The sequence below is a fragment of the Crotalus tigris genome, unplaced genomic scaffold (assembly GCF_016545835.1).
Source record: "Crotalus tigris isolate CLP2741 ecotype Arizona unplaced genomic scaffold, ASM1654583v1 scf7180000017601.7605149639:7615979, whole genome shotgun sequence".
NCBI classification, from domain to species: Eukaryota; Metazoa; Chordata; class Lepidosauria; order Squamata; family Viperidae; genus Crotalus; species Crotalus tigris.
Window position 1 is genome coordinate 6,592,517 of NW_024096505.1, and position 17,835 is coordinate 6,610,351.

Genomic DNA, 17,835 nt, shown 5'->3' on the forward strand with positions numbered 1-17,835 from the left:
GCAGAGTATTTTATGCACTCTTATAACCGGAACTATTTCTGGTCCATTAGTTTCAGATATATTCAGTTTTAATTTTAACACTGTCACTAGTAAAACGGAAGTAGAGTGGATAGAGTATAAACTTTGGTTTTACTGTTATGAAAAAAAAATGGAATTGACAGTCCTCAATTTAAAGAATGACACTTGGTTCTTAGCAATAATGTCATGAGACCTGGTGGTCTTGGGGAATATTTTACAATTAACACTTTTAAGGACAAGATAGAGAATTTGTTCGCTGCTAAACATCAGATTTTGAAATACATAAATTTGGATTCTATGGTGCTTCCATCGTGCTTATCCAACCAAAATGGTAAAAGCATCTTATGAACTGAAGTGATAAAGATATCCTTGGTCATCATTAAGACCAAGAAAGTGCAAGAAAAATACTGCTGAATCATTAGTTACTGAAAGCAGCTGACATTGTGCTACTTGCTGTAAGCAAGATAAATAAGTGCTTGTTGAGCTTTACATCTCAAATGGCCATCACTGTCTTACTTAGAATTTGTTTTAAGATTCTGTATGTTACGAAGAAGAGAATCAAAGGTGAGTTTAGTTTCTCTTCTTAGCAGCAGGCAGACAATTCAAGAAACAAATACTAAACCATCTGTTGGTGGCTCTTACAAAGTACTGTGAGGAGAACCCAAACACATGGTCAGATACAGTCACAACAAATAACAAACTTATTTTGTGTTTATATAAAATAAATGGTGAATCTGCTAATTTCAAAAAGTTAAGCAACATACCACAGATATTTAATATAATGGAGATTTTTAAACATAGCTAAATGTGATTTAAAGAATTTCTAGTTTAAAACATGCTTCAGAAGTTCTTTGAGCTATTACTGTGTTTATGTAAAATTATCACTTGAAAAATTGATAAAGCCTTAATTGAGAAGTGTACTTGCTCTTTTGAATGCTTTTTTTTTGTTCATTTATTTTTAAAGCTTAATGCTTCTGGCTTGCTGACTTGGAAATTTAAAAATTTACTTACAAAATAAAATATTTCTCTGCAAACATTGTTTTATAGCATCAGCAAAAATACTGAAGAGCATGTGTGAGAACTTTTATAAATATTCAAAACCAAAAAAAATTCGAATTTGTGTTGGAACATGGAATGTTAATGGTGGAAAGCAATTTCGAAGCATTGCCTTTAGAAACCAGACTCTGACTGATTGGCTTTTGGATGCACCAAAGATAGCTTGCATCAGTGAATTCCAGGGTAATCCTAGTTATATTATTATTATTACTTTATTTTTATTCACTTTGAATCTTTATTCTTTAAAGCAATTGCCATAATTTTCACTCTTAAATTTCAGACCGAAAGAGCAAACCTATTGACATCTTCGCCATAGGGTTTGAAGAAATGGTAGAGCTAAATGCAGGAAACATTGTGAGTGCAAGGTAGGTGCCACCGCTTTATAAATATTAGTTAAACTGCCAAACTGTAAGATATTTTCAAAAATGAAAGAACTATTTTGAATAATTCAGAACCTAAAATCAAATGCTAATACTTGTCCCTGATACAGAACTTGCCTATTCTGAATCCTTGTTGTCAATATTCTGCAGCTTTTTCCTATAAAAAGCCTGGACAGTTGCTATGGATGCTTACCTGAAAACTATCACAACTTGCTTTTTAAACAAATGGAATGTACATAGCTACTACACAAGGAGCAAATAAGAATTCACCATGAGTATGCTTTCTTATTGAGAGCCAGTTTGGGGCAGCGGTTAAGCCACCAGGCTAGAACCTGGGAGACTGAGAGATCTCGTCCTGTCTTAGACACAAAGCCTGCTGGGTGACCTTAGATCAGTCACTCTGTCTCAGCCCTGGGAAGAAAGCAGTAGCAAGTCACTTCTGAAATCTTGCTGAGAAAACTGCAAACTTGTCCAAGCATTGCCAAAGGTCAAGATGGACTGAAAGATAGCACTCCCCTTTTCTTCTTATTTATTTATTTGCTTATTTAACCAATTTGAGCCGAGGTGGCGCAGCAGTTAGAGTGCAGTACTGCAGGCCACTTTAGCTGACTGTTCAGCAGGTCAGCGGTTCAAATCTCACCGGCTCAAGGTTGACTCAGCCTTCCATCCTTCCGGGGTAGGTAAAACGAGGACCCAGATTGTTGGGGGCAATGTAAATATATATATATACATTGCTTACTGGTGTACACTGCTTAGAGAGTGCTTGCACTTAAAGCGGTATATAAGTCTCATAAATAAAAATAAATAAATAAATAAATTTGTAAAGCTGCCTGTTTCAACAAATTACTCTGGGCGGTGAACAGGAACAAGTAGAATAAAAGCAATAACATAATAAATACAAAAATTAAATACAAAGATTAAAATATATAGCAGCAGAGGGAAAACAACATGGTCAACAGAGGTCATGCAGACAGGAGATTACACACTTTTTACACACTCAGGGCTCCAGCCCAAGAATAAAACCAGATCTTTAGTGCCTTTCAAAAGGTCAGCAGTGTTGGAACCATCCTAGCCTCCGGGAGAGAATGTTCCATAGGGTGATCACTATGGAAGAAAAAGAAAAAAATATTTGGCCCTACCAACAAGCATTCTTTAGCTAGCAAGACCCAAAGCATGCCTATTTTGATGGACTAGATAGGACAGGTACAAGCAACTGAGGAAAGGCAGTGCCTCAAGTAACTTGGTCCCAAGTCATAGAGATCTTTAATGGTGACAACTAGCAGCTTGAATTGCAACAGGTAACATGTTGACAACCAATGCAGCCCATGAAGTAGTGATATTATATGCACCAAATAACTGGTATCATTGACCACACATGCTCCTGCATCCTGTACCAGTTGAAGTTTTTAAATGCTCTTCAAGGGCAATTTTATGTGGAATGCATTGCAGTAGTCCAAACAGGAGGTGACAAGGACATGAGCGACCTTGAGCAGGACTTCCAGTCCAGGAAAGAGTAAATAACTGGTGGAAAACTCAAAGGTATGCAAAGGCCCTCCTAGCCATGGCTGCAACCTGCTCCTTGAGCAAAGGTACCCCCAGATTTTGTAACAAGTCTGTCTGAGGTACTGCCACCTCATCCAGAACCAAAGGTAGAACATTCCTAGAAATAAAAGATTCAAACACCCAAAGCTACTCTGTTTTGCTTGGGGTGAACTGAAGCTTGTTACAGGCCCCTAGAGCCTCCAGGCACTGGGACAGGATGGATGTCCCTGGCATCACTCAAGCAGCCTGGGATTGAGATGTATAGCTGGGTATCCTCAGCATTCTGGTGACACTTCACTTAAAATTATCAGATGATCTCACCCAGTTTCAGTGTCCTTGTAACTTTGAACTGTTCGATAAACGAACTGTTGAAATTCGCAGACTACCTGTATTGCCACAAGTTCCTACTTTTCAATTTTATTTTAATTTTAAAAGAACTTAACTATTTTCAGAAAAAATAAATGTAGAGGTTCTATAAAAACTGAAATGTTATTTTGTCTACACTGGCAGTACAACTAATCAGAAGTTATGGGCTGCTGAACTGCAGAAGACAATCTCAAGAGATTACAAATATGTTCTCTTGGCTTCAGAACAACTGGTGGGTGTGTGCCTCTTTGTATTCATCAGACCTCAGCATGCCCCTTTTATCAGGTAAATGTCCTGACATGTTAAAACCCACTGATTTAGTTCGTTTTATTACTCTGATTGATGTGTGTGTATTTCAGTTACATATTAAAACCTTCATGAAACAGCTTATAACTATAACTACAGATAATGAATATTCCTATCCTATTGTCATTTTTTGTGACAATCAAATTTTATGTGTTTATACTTACAAAAGTAACTTATAAGAGAAAAAGTGTTTATATGCAATTTATTTTGTATGTGCTTGGAAATATTTTTTCTTGTATAAAATGCACTGTAGAAAGCTCTCTAGAGAGAAAGAGACATGGAGAGGCAGGAGACACTCAGTAGGGCATTTTAGAGTGTGTCAGAGCAGTTAGGAATCTGCTAATATCAAATAGATTATACTATATGTCTCTCATAGAATCCTTGCTGTGACATCAAGTTGGATTTGATCTAACTTGATTTCCTTGTCCTCACTGCTTTTCTATTGGTAGGATGTGCATTAATTGAATGAATCCTGGCCTTCCTTTCCTACCTACCCATTCCCCACACAAACACTTATTGCGATCTGGTATTTTGAGTTTCCTGATTAATTTCAGAATTCTTTTACATTTCTTAAATTTGTCATTTAAAAGAAGCTGGTGTGTGGCAAGTAAAGTCACAGCATCACAGTAAATTCATAGCATTTTGCATCACCTTTTACCCTCCATTAGCTCTTTAGCAATCTCTAGAAAATGTATATATCTGTCTTGTCCATAAAAACACAGTACAGAATTAAGGTGGTAGAGAATGTCCAGAGTGAGTAAATTGGATGGCAGTGAAGAACTTCATTGGTTATCATTCTGACAAAACAGTGTTTGTGTCTGATCATGCCTGCTTAGCCTTTGGCATGTTCCCACAATCCCAAATAGGAACGGGAAGATAAAACATTTACTGAGTGAAAGAAATGGGAGTAATAAGTTAGTAAATAATAGAATTCAGATAAGCAAATATTTATTCATAGAAAGCAGCAAGGAAGGTTGGAATATCTGTACAGTACAAAGGTGGGTTTTTAGCATCAGAAATCCAGGCAGAGGGTCTTCTAACAACTTGATAAAGAAGGTTCAAAACCTTCATAATTGAAGGGAAAGCTCTCTAATATATCCTTTTTGGTTGAAATACTACTGTATAACGCAGGGATCCCCAACCCCTGGGCCAAGGATCAGTCCTGGTCCATGACTTGTTAGGAACTGGGCCACACAGCTGGAGTGGATGAGCGAACAAGCGAAACTTCATCTGTTTTTGCAGCTGCTCGCCAGCGCTACCATCATCACCTCAGCTCTAGTTCAGATCATCAGGCATTAGATTCTCACAGAAGCACAAACCCTACTGTAAACTGAGCATACAGGGGATCTAGGTTGCACGTCCCCCCTCCCATCTGAGGAAAAATAGTCTTCCACGAAACTGGTCCCTCATGCCAAAAAGGTTGGGGACCGCTGCTATAATGAATTAATTCTTAAAATGTTTTTTATGTTATAATAGCAAAATAATCTTGTAAGCTCTCTTTTTTAAGGAAAAAAAAGTTATTTTGCTCTAGTATCAAGTTGGCTATAGTTATAGTTGTTCTAATTGGTATATTGTAGCAAATACATATGCTATTTTCAGGTGGGGGGGGGAGAAAGCTCACTTAGAAAGTGGAGAAATTTATTTCTCATAATATTTTCTCTTCAAATACTATCTGATATTTGGTTTCAAAATGTTCCCAATCCAGGTTGAAACTGATGTAAGAATAAATATTTGTCTTGGTAAAACACTATACCATTATATGAATATCATGGTGTAGGACAATTGAACATACTCAGTGATGATAGAATATGATCACCTCTGACAGTTATTACAGTTACTTGCCAGGGATAAGACTTACATGCTTTGAAAACATGAACAAAAAATGAAAATTACATATTTTGACTAGCTAATTGAACTTGTTTTTATTTTCATTCTAGGGACGTCGCAGTAGATACTGTAAAGACTGGTATGGGAGGAGCTACTGGTAATAAGGGTGCAGTGGCTATTCGAATGTTGTTTCATACGTCCAGTCTTTGCTTTGTATGCAGTCACTTTGCTGCAGGGCAGTCACAAGTCAAAGAGAGAAATGAAGATTTTGTGGAAATATGTCGCAAATTGAGCTTCCCAATGGTAAGGTGAAATTAAATCCCCTAATTCAGATTTTGTCTAAGAGGTCCCCAATAAATGTTGCATGAACAGGTTTGTGCCTAAACATTCTAGAGCAGTGGTTCTCAACCTGTGGGTCGGGACCCCATTTGGGGTCGAACAACCATTTCACGGGGGTCGCCAAACAACGCAGTCTGCCATTTTTCCCCCCTTTTTCTTAGCTGTGCTACTCCCTTTTATTCTATTGTCTTTTGAAAGCCAATAGAATAGACTCTCTTGAATAAGAGTCTAATTCTATTGGCTTTCAAAAGCCAATAGGAATTGTCCAGGCTGTCTCTGCCCTGCTGAGCCCGCCAAAAGTCCCATTCTGCAAACAGTGCTGCACCAGTTGAGTAGTCCTCGACTTACGACCGGTTGGGGGTTGCGGCATTAAAAAGGTTGAGAACCACTGTTCTAGAGAGAGATTTAATTTTCATCTGTATTTTTCTGTGTGTTTCAATAGAGGAATTGATATTCCATAATCAACATTTAATAATTAATAAATACTTACCAAAAATATTTCTATTAATAACTGCACTACTTTCTGCGATCTATCAAATATGTTGGAAGTAAAAATAATTTTTAATTTTATTAGTTTTTAATGAACAATATCAAGTAACATTAACATAAATCTGCAGAAAATATGGGGGGGGGGAAAGCAATCTGCTGCAGTGAGAATAAAGGAACAGGTACTATGCATTTAAAAATGTGCCATATATATAAAGTATACTAGATTATTTATTACTATTTTGTTTATTAATGTATATGCTGTCATCTCACCTATAAGCGAACTGGGGGCAGCTTACTGATAGTAAAAAGATATATATAAAAACAATTAAAATTTCAAAAGCTGTATATATATATATATACCTGAAACTAAGGAGACGGCCAATACGAGGATGAGTATCTTACCCTGTCATCCATCTCCCAACAGTGAGCACTCCCCTCAGGGTACCCAGCCCAACTAGCAAAACCAGGTTTTGGTCTTTTTTGCTATTGAAAGAAATCATAAAACTCATCCAAATGTAATAAAATTGTGGTTCCTGTCTTTGATGTCTCATTAATTTTATATGTGATTTTTCCCAATATAATATGTCTTATTAATCTGTAACTCAATTGTTATGTTACCTAGAGTTTTCCAATGTTGCATTAAGTTTTTTTTATTTTTAAGCTTATGATTTGGTCCCATAAATAAAAGCAGTAAACCAATTTTGGGGGAACATTCAAGTCTTTAATTAGTGAGGGCACTTATCTCCCCAAAGATTTCATGTGAAAAGAGGTATATATTTATCATGTGACTACTGCAAATGAAAAAAAATATATTCATTTTTGACTACCTCTCCAACATTTAGAATAATAGTTGTGATATACATGGGTCAATCTAACAAGTGAATATAAATTAGCCTTGTAATTGGACTTACAGGGCCAAGCTAAGTAAGGTAAATAGAATAAATATCTAAATCAGTTCATTGAAGATAATTATTTATGATTTTTTTTTCTGAAGTCCTGTAGTTATATGCTGTGATAAACTTTGGTTGATAAAGGATTGTAGAGGCAGAAACAACACTCTCTACCTGTATTCTGGCTGCTGTCAGTTGCAGATAAACAAAAAAGCCTCTGAAATATGTACTGAAATGGATGGGGTGGTAACAAGATGCTGCAAAAATGAAATTAGCTAAGTATTTCTTCTTTCAGATGGAGATTGACAAAAGATTATGAATGCAAGTATTGCATACACGGGTAGTCCTCAACCTACAACCACAATTGAGCCCAAAATTTCTGTTGCTAAGTGAGACACTTGTTAAGTAAAATTTGCCCCATTTTATAACCTTTTTGGTCACGTTTGTGAAGTGAATCACTGCAGTTGTTAAGTTAGTAACACAGTTCTTAAGTGAATTTGGCTTCCCCATTGACATTGCTTGTCAGAAGGTCACAAAAGATGATCACATGACCCCGGGACACTGCAACCGTCAAAAACATGAGTCAGTTGCAAGCGTCTGAATTTTGGTCACATGACCATGGGGATGCTACAACGGTCGTAAGTGTGAAAAACAATCATAAGTCACTTTTTTTAGTGCCATTGTAACTTTGAAATGATGAATGATAAATGAACTGTTGTAAGTTGAGGACAAACCTGTACTGTAATTTAATAACAAATATTTATTGTACCCAAATTCAAAGTGGCTGCACTGATTTTTTTCTTGTGTTTCAGGGGAGAATGCTGTTTTCACATGACTATGTATTTTGGTGTGGTGATTTTAATTACCGTATCGATCTTCCTAATGAGGAAGTAAAAGAACTAATTCGGCAGCAGAATTGGGATGCTCTTATTGCAGGAGATCAACTTGTTAATCAAAAAAATGCAGGGCAGGTAATCTTGCACATTTCTTTTAAAGATATGTGGTTTTCCTCTTTGCTGCTAGCTGTTGAGTGATGCATAAGTTAAAATCTTCAGTATCAGAGGCTGGTTAGTTATCTGGCTTTTTGTAAGTATTACTAGTCCGATGGGTTGTATCAGTTATTTTCTTTCCCAGAGTAATATGTATGTGTTGTAAATAGGAGATTTTCAGTTTGTATTTGAGTCCCTAGAACTTCTTTTTATTGCACTTAAGCAGAGAAAACCTTAGCCTAGTCTCCTTTCATTTTGCATAACTTGAAAAGATTAGTTTTGTTCTTTTACCATAAAGGCTTTTATTTTTCATTGCTGTTGGGCCATTAGGAACCTCTTTTTTGATATTAATGAACCTTTTGATATTTCTTACCTTATCTGCAAGAGATCTTGTAAGCTTCGGTCATAACGAAATTGCATTTATTGTACACGTGGCATTGGTAAATTAAGTATCATTTGCATGTATTTGTTCTGCTTAAATCTTGCTTTCTTGATGCTTAGTGTATCCATTGGATTCAGCCAATGGAAGCTGAATCCAAATAAGACTTTGCAAAAAGTACAAAGAAGAGCAACTAAGATGATTAAACCCTTGGAGACTAAAACATAGGAAGATTGGTTGCAGGATTTGGGTTTGGCTAGCCTGGAGAAAAGAAGGACTGGGGGGGGGGGGGACATGATAGCAGTATTCCAGCATTTGAGAGGCTGCCACAAAGAGGAGGGAATCAATTTCTTTTCCAAAGCACCAGAGGGCAAGACAGAAAACAAAGGATGGAAACTAATCAAGGAGAGAAACAACCTGGAATTAAGGAGAAACATCCTAACAGTGAGGACAATTAACCAGTAGAACAGCTTGCCTTCAGACTTTGTGGGTGCTTGATCACTGGAGGTTTTTAAGAAGAGACTGGACAGTCACTTGTCTGAAAGGGTAGGATCTCCTGCGTCAGCAGGGAGTTGGATTAGATACAGTGTTTCTCAACCTTGACAATTTTAAGGCACATGGACTTCAACTCCCAGAATTCCACAGCCAGCATTGCTGGCTGTGGAATTCTGGGAGTTGAAGTCCACGTGCCTTAAAATTGTCAAGGTTGAGAAACACTGGATTAGAAGATCTCCAATGTCCCTTCCAGCTCTGTTCTGATTCTAAGATGGTCAAAAATGACTATTATGATTATGCAGCCCAAATGTGCAGTACAAATGGAGATATACTGTACATAATCAAGCGTAAAGTTATGGAATAAAATGAAGCGTAAAGTTACGGAAGTCACTGAGAGAAAGAGAATAGCCATTGACTTGGAACATTTGTGGATTTCTCTTTTGGCTGAAGAGAATAAAAACGTACAAATAAAAAATTCAAACCATGTTCCCTAATGCATCCCATAAAATAAATTTCTCTTTAACTTTAATTCCATTTCATTTTTAGTGGACGATTCAGAGATAATTAATAGGAATAATAAAGCGAAGCAAATAAATTGTCTACATAAAGAAATAATAAAAATAATAAAAAAGAAATGAAAAATATCATTTCCATTGCTTGTATTCTTTTAAAAGAATCATCAATCTCTGCTATCACCATTCTGCTTGATATGCAAATAGGATATCTTAGGTGATAATAATTTAATTAAAATTGTATGCTAATATAGTTTCCAATACTTCTGGGTAGTTCACAACAACTAAAAATGCAATAAAATCAATAAAGGTAAAGATTAAGAAATTTAATTAATTTAATTAATTAAGAAGCCAGAGGAAATTTGGCAAGGGGGCCTTACTCTTCCTTCTCAAAGACCTTGGTCAGGGGTAGGCAACCATGCTGGCTCAGGAATTCTGGGAGTTGAAATCCACGAGTCATAAAAGAGCCAAGGTTGCCTACCCCTGGCCTTGGTGAAAGGTCAGGTTGTCTTGGTTATTCTGAACAATAGCAGAATGCGGACCATCCAGATCGGAGGAGGAACCTCCATTTCCAATGGGTAGACAGTGCTACAGAGAATGTATTCTTCCAAGGGTTCTAATAGATGGTTATCTAATTGAAGGAACCTCAAATGCCCCAATTCTGCAAGATTAAATCAAGGTGGACCCTCAAGTAACCAGGTTCTATGCTGTGTAGGCCTTTATAGGTAACAGCCAGATAAGTAAGTTAAAGATTCTAATTTCCCTTTAGTTTTCAGTCTGCAAATTCTTTATGCAAAAAAAGAGACAGATGGCTTTCTTTGTAGTGGTATAGTAGAGACAAACAGTGTATTAATTCAGTCAGACTAACCTTTATGATGTGAAGAGAAAGTTGCTATGGGATCACTCATCATACATATAACCTTAATACTAGGCTGTGCACATGAATTATATGTATATCTTCTTCAGACTATCTGGTTGGAAACTTCAGCTGATCTTGAATACATATTCTTTGGTAAGGACAGCATATTTTAAGATCTTGCCAACCTTAACACTGACAGAGACCAGTATTTTAATAAGACTAGTGAAATGCATTTCAGTATACTGGTATCTGATAATGTGGAATCTAGTTTATTATAGAGTACAATTGAGTATTGTAAAATGCCACAATCTTTCCATCTTCGAAGACATATGGAGATCATAAGAATAAAAAATTCTCAACATTGTTTATAAAACATATCTTGACTATTTTTAATAATTATATTTTTGTCATTTTTTCAAATGTATGTGCCATTTATAAAGACTGCAGCATTTATGTTTGGATTTTTTTTTCTGTTATAAAGAGATGTTTTTTTTCTACCTGGTCTACTAGCAGTATCAGCTAAGGTATTAATATCACTTATAATATTCAGAATTTCATAAATAAATTCTACATGGCAAGGAAAAGTTTTGCTTTGTAGCTTTATAAGATATTGGTATAATATTAAAGTTTTCCTAATGCTCTAGTTTCCTTCCTACAGATATTTAGAGGCTTTGTTGAGGGAAAAATAGCTTTTGCTCCTACATACAAATATGATTTATTTTCGGATGACTATGATACCAGTGAAAAATGTCGTACACCAGCTTGGACAGATCGGATATTGTGGAAAAGACGAAAATGGCCTTTTGACCGATCAGGTCAGATAATGAAATTTAATATTGCCAATACAAAGTAGCCTGATAAGGATTAGTTCTGTAAATATTCTGTACAAAAAATGTAAAATATTGGAATTATAAGAAATAATTATATGTGATTCATGGATATTTTGGGTTTTACTTTCATGTGAGAACACACAAACATTTTAATTCCAGAAATGTGTTAAATATATTCTAAAAAGAGTCTTTCTAATAATAGGGTATTGTGAAAAAAGCTCTGAAATGAAACTCCAATTCACTGCTTCTAGTATTTTAATTTATAAGATGTGCTTGTAGATTATATTTAGAATGTATGTTTCAGTACAAAACTGAAGTGAGAATTTCCCTTCACGCTAATTTACTTTTCCCTTTGTAGTCCTATAATCTGTCTGTAGAACATATCACAATTTTTTTTTATTTTAGCGGAAGACATGGATCTGTTGAACTCCAATTTGGACGATGAAAATAAACTTCTTTACACATGGAATCCAGGAAGTCTTCTATATTATGGACGAGCAGAATTAAAAACATCTGACCATAGGTTTGAACTTACCCTTTCATAATAGCTTCTCTTTCTTTCAAAAACTATTCCAATATGATCCATAGCTTTGGATTAATTTATGACTTTTATTGATATTTTTTCAGGCCTGTTGTTGCCCTGATGGACATAGATATTTTTGAAGTTGATGCAGAAGAGCGGCACAAAGTTTACAAGCAAGTAATTGCAGTTCAGGGACCTCCTGATGGCACTATTATGATTTCCATTAAAGGATCTTCATTAGAAGATAACTATTTTGACGACAATTTGATTGATGAACTTCTTCAAAAATTTGCAACTTATGGGGAAGTTATACTTATAAGGTTAGAACAAATTCAGTTGTAAACACCGCAACTTTTCTTAAAATGTTCAAAATCTTTTGTTTAGAGTAAGTTAAAATGATAAATCTTCATGTTTGCGATATTTTGTGGAGATTATGGTAGGACCAGTGCTTTTTTTCTAAAAAAAAAAAAAAAGGGTGCCAGAACTCACACACGTCATATAACCTGCCTTGCCTACCCTACAAGGTTCCATCCAAAAAAGGTGCCGGAACTCCGTTCTGCGCGTTCTATGAGAAAAAAAGCCCTGGGTAGGACAGAACGAAAAATTATTCCACTTTTCAGAGTAGCTTCCCAGAGTAGTCTTTTCTATAAAACTAGTGATAAGACAGTTACAGGTAGTCCTTAGTATACAACAGTTTATTTAGTGACCATTCGAAGTTACAACATCACTGAAAAAAGTGACTTAGGACCATTTTTCACACTTACGACTCTTGCAGCATTCCCAGGGTCTTTGATCAGAATTCAGCTACTTGGAAAATGGTTCATATTTATGATGGTTAAAGGGTCCTGTGGCCATGCGATCTCCTTTTATGACTTCTGACAAGCAAAGTCAATGGGGAAGCCAGATTTACTTAACAACCGTGTGGCTAACTTAACAGTTGCACTGATTCATTTTAACAACCGTGGAAGAAAGGTCATAAAATGGGACAAAATTCACCTTACCAAGTGTTTCACTTAGCAACATAAATTTTGGGCTCAATTATGGTCGCAGGTTGAGGACTACCTGTATATTTTCTTCAGTAGACATATAAAATACAAATGGAAGGTATGCATTTTAGAGTTCCTTATATGTATTCATTTGTTTCAGGCCTTTTATACTGCCCATGCCTGCAACAGAAAACACCTTTGTATTGCTATAAAAATGCATTGCTTTTAAATATGAGGATATCCAGCGTACCTTGGATATTTATCAGAAGTGATGTAGTATAATATTGTATGATAAGAAGTATTGAAACAATCCCAATGGTATAGGAATAGTAGACTGAACAATGTTGGCACTTTTGCTTGGCAATGTTTTACTTTAACTTATCAAAATTTGTAAATAATATTTTTTAACATATTTAGATAACCACCTCCTATGCCAAAACATTTGAAGCGGTTTTATGGCTTAGTCTTGTATGTCAGCCAGGCTACCACTGTGTGTTAAATATATAATATTGTCTTAAGAACTGTGTCTATGTATTCAGTATTCTGGTCTTAGACAAACCAAATTGGAATGGCAAAAAGCGTTCTCTTTATTCTCTTTTATAAATATTTTTGTTACTTTGTAGTGAGTTTTGTACATATTATTGCATCTACGTTTTGTTCCAGGTAGCCATATCATGCTAGTCAGTTTGGACAATGGAAATATTAAAAAAAAACAATGAAACTACAGAGACAGCATATATATGAGTCGTATTCTTCAGTATGTTTTGTCATTCATGTTTAAAATGTGGTATACTTTACAGATTTGTAGAAGATAAAATGTGGGTGACATTTTTGGAAGGCAGCTCTGCTTTGAGTGTTCTGGATCTGAATGGTATTGAGGTAACAATTATTTCTATTCCTATTTGTACATATGTAAATAATAGTGGTACAAGCAGAGTGTGTGATATTATAATTTAGTTTAGCATTCTCTGTTAGTTAGGTATAGAGATATTTGATAAACCGTTCTTGCATAATTTGTGAAATTTGGAACTTAATTGTGAAATTGACTGTATTTACATTTACACATTTCTTGTTGAGTCAGTGATATATTAGGACACAGGGGAATGAGGAAGCATCATAAACTGGAAGGCTTGGAGTGGTTGTTTCTAGAATTTTCCCTAATTGTTTCCACATGTGTTTGCATGTATAGCCCCTTTGTTTTGCAGCTAGCCACAATGATCTCAACCTCAGCAAAATGCGTAGCGGTAGTCCTCCACTTAACAACCTTTTGTTTAGTGACCGTTTGAAGTTACAATGGCACTGAAAAAAGTAACTTATGACCATTTTTCACACTTAGAACCATTTCAGCATCCCCATGGACACATGATCAAGATTGGGACACTTGGCACCTGGCTCATCTTTATGACAGTGTCCCAGGGTCATGTGATCATCTTTTGTGACTGTCTGACAAGGAAAATCAATGGAGAAGCCAGATTCATTTTACAGCTCTGTTACTAACTTAATAACTGCAGTGATTCACTTAACAACTGTGGCAAAAAGGTCATAGAATGGGACAAAACTCACTTAATAACAGTCTTACTTAGCAACAAAAATTTTGAGCTCAATTTTGGATTTGTAAGTTGAGGACTACCTGTATTATGTCATATTAAACTCCACTGCTTGTGGAGTTTAATATGATACAAATAAAGGGACAGAATTTGGATTACAATATCATCATTTAGCACACTTCTGCAGATGCTCTTATTTCTAGGTTAATTTTTCCAATGATCGTGTTTATTCTTAATTACAGTATAAAGAACTTTTGTCTTGGAGGGATTGTTTTGATTTGATTTTTTTTAAAAATTATGTGAATTATTCTTTCTGGTTGAAATTCAGATTCTTGGGAAAACCGCTAACATTTCTTTGAAAAGCCCTGATTGGATTAAGAGTTTAGAAGAGGAAATAAGTTTGGAGAGAGTTAATATTGGGCTGCCTTCATCAACAAGTTCTACTTTGCTTTGTGAGGATGCAGAAGTTACTGCAGACTACGATATGGAAGGTTTGACAGATTCAAGATTGATTTTGTTCAGTGGATGCTATCTTACACCACATATTACTAATATACAACACATCACAGTTGAATCTATTGAATTTTAGGATAAGAATAAAACTATTTTTCACATCTGCTAATATTAAATTCCTATACTTAGTTCATAAATTTCTCTATCAACAAAAACTTTTTTCTAAATTTATCTTATTGATTCTTTGTGGGACCAAGTTAGCAACAAGAATTTATATGAAATTGTTACCTTTTATTTGGCACATATTTATCAGAATGAGATGCTAAAGTGTACCTAAATTTCAAATAGAATACTAAGGAGTATAAAGTAATTAAGCTCCTGTTTATGGTTAAGATGCCAGGGTTCCAATAATTCAATTAGCAATTAGTTTGCTAATATCTACAGGGTTCCCACCATGCAAGTATTCCCAAAAACTTAAAGACCTGGCTATTGTCCTAGGACTTGTATTAGGGTGGTTGGGGTCCCTGCCAAATTGTATGAGGCTTTGCTTAGTTAGATACACCACCAGTTCTTGTTTGTTTATTTTTATTTTTACATAACACTTACATATTTTGTCAGTTTGGAGTTGAGAGGTGCCTAAACGAATAAATTAAAATAAATTACATTGCACTGAATGACATTAAAATAAATGAATTCTGAATACATCCACATATTAAACTTTGATTGAGACTGTATCAAAGTGTAATATTTCTGCATAACAGTTTTCATTATATATTAATTGTGGTACAATGTATAGGAACATTTTTCTTCATTTCAAGGTGATGTTGATGATTATAGTACTGAAGTAGAAGAAATTCTCCCACAACATCTACAGCTAGCTTCAGGCTCTAGTCTTGGAACCTCACCTGCCTCTTCCCCTCGTTCAAGCCCCTGCCAGTCCCCTACTCCATCAGAAGGCCTGCCTCCAACTCTTCCATCAAGGCCAAGCAGGACACCCAACAAGACTCCCGGACCTCCAGTGTCTTCTCAAGGTAGATATTTATTTATCAAACTTCTATTCTGTCACAATCAAAGAAACTTTCAGTAACTACAATGGATATAGAAAGTCTACACACTCCTCTTAAAATGCCAGTTTTTTGAGATGTAAAAAAAATCAGACCAGATCAGACCAACTTCCCAAAAATTTCCAGCTTTAATATAATATAGAAGCTGTACATTTCACATGGAAAAACAAACTGCATTTTTAGGGGGAAAATAAAATAAAAAAAATATATAATAATACGGTTGCATAAATGTGCATACCCTCTTATAAGTAAGGATGTGGCTGTTTTCAGAATTAACAAATCACATACAAACTGGTGTTAAATAGTAGTCATTATGTACCTGCCCATCAATTAAAGTGACTCTGATCGAGCCCATATAAAGTTCAGCTGTTCTAGTAGATTTTTCCAACGTTTACACAAGTTGCCTCTTAGAGCATGGTCTTCAAACAGCTTACAAAGCATCAAAGGGATCTCATTATTGGAAGGCATCAGTCAGGAGAAGAGCACAATTTTTTTTCCAAGGCATTGGATATAGCATGGGACACAGTAAAGGCAGTCATCAACAAGTGGAGAAACTATGGCACAACAGTGACATTACCAAGAACTGAATGCTTCTTCAAAATTGATTTTAAAAAAACAACAAGAAGAAAACTGGTTCAAGAGGCTGCAAGAGGCCTACAACAACATTAAAGGAGCTTCAGGAATTTCTGGGTAAGTACTGGTTGTGTACTACAAGGGACAACTATCTCCGGTATTCTTCATTTGTCTGGGCTGTGGGGTAGAATGGCAAGACGGAAGCCTTTTCTTACAAAGGAAACATAAGCCCAGTTACATTTTGTAAAAACCTACATCAAGCATGTGGAAAAGCGTGTTATGGTCTGATGAGACCAATGTTGAATTTTTGGGACCATAATTTCAAAAAGTATCTTTGGCGTAACAACAACACTCTGTACCACTATGTGGTGGTACACCATAACTACAATGAAACCTACTGCTAGCAGCATTGTGCTTTGGGGCTGCTTTTGTTCAGCTAAAACTAGGGCTTCAGTCAAGGTGGAGGGAATTATGAACAATTCCAAATATTAGTCAATTTTGGCACAAAATCTTAGGTCTCTACTAAAATGCTGAAGATGAAGAGGAATTTCACCTTTCAGCACAATCCAGAGCATACTTCCAAATAAAAAAAGAATGTCTTCACCAGATCAAAGTTTTGGAATGGCCCAGCCAGAGCCATATCGAATCCACATGAAAATCTGTGGGGTGACCTGAAGAGGGCTGTGCACAGGATATGCCCACGCAATCTGACAGATTTGGAGGGTTTTTGCCAGGAACAGTGGGCAAAGATTCCCAAGACAAGATTTACCACGCCACCGGTAATAGGCTCCTACCCCAAAAGACTGAATGCTATCATAAAGTCAAAAGGTGTTTCAATAAATATTAGTTTAAGGGTGTGCACACTTATGCAACCGTGTTATTGTATGATTTTTATTGTTTTTCCCTCTAAAAGATTTCAGTTTGTTTTTCAGTTGAATTGTATAACGTATGTTATGTTAAATGTGGAAAAAATTCTGAAGTTATCTTGGTCTAATATTTTTTTTATATCTCAAAAACCTGGTATTTTAACATGGGTATGTAGACTTTTTATATCCAAAGCCAATAACAAAAACACAAAGAACAAAATATGAAAGGAAAAGAAAAATACACAAAGCATCTAGAAAACAAGATGGCCTCCGGTATAAACATAAGAAAAGACCCTCCCCCCTCCAAAAGAATTCAGTTTTCCAGAAAACCAGCAAGGAGGGAGCCAGCCTGACCTTTATTGGGAGACTCTTCCAAAGCATCTTAAGATAACGTAGTTACCTTTATTGGTGCCAGTTTAGTTCTCTGTGTGTGTGTATGTGTGTGTATATACATACACACACACATATATATATACTTATATTAGCCTCTTCTGGTTTCTGCTCTCCAAACATCTCGAAAATGTGGGATTATATTAAGATATAATC

General features: G+C 35.7%; 1 protein-coding gene across 9 annotated transcripts in view; it reads left to right on the forward strand.

Moving 5' to 3' along the window:
* SYNJ1 (synaptojanin 1) overlaps positions 1–17,835 on the forward strand; it is a 55,734-nt gene that overhangs the window by 22,041 nt on the left and 15,858 nt on the right. For all 9 annotated transcript variants that reach the window (XM_039319245.1, XM_039319227.1, XM_039319277.1 and 6 more), the window contains 11 exons: positions 1,066–1,257; positions 1,355–1,439; positions 3,507–3,647; positions 5,606–5,798; positions 8,026–8,184; positions 11,106–11,262; positions 11,683–11,800; positions 11,905–12,120; positions 13,587–13,665; positions 14,662–14,824; positions 15,605–15,817. In XM_039319245.1, the coding sequence (XP_039175179.1) occupies positions 1,066–1,257; positions 1,355–1,439; positions 3,507–3,647; positions 5,606–5,798; positions 8,026–8,184; positions 11,106–11,262; positions 11,683–11,800; positions 11,905–12,120; positions 13,587–13,665; positions 14,662–14,824; positions 15,605–15,817 (1,716 nt within the window). The remainder of the gene's footprint in view (positions 1–1,065; positions 1,258–1,354; positions 1,440–3,506; positions 3,648–5,605; positions 5,799–8,025; positions 8,185–11,105; positions 11,263–11,682; positions 11,801–11,904; positions 12,121–13,586; positions 13,666–14,661; positions 14,825–15,604; positions 15,818–17,835) is intronic.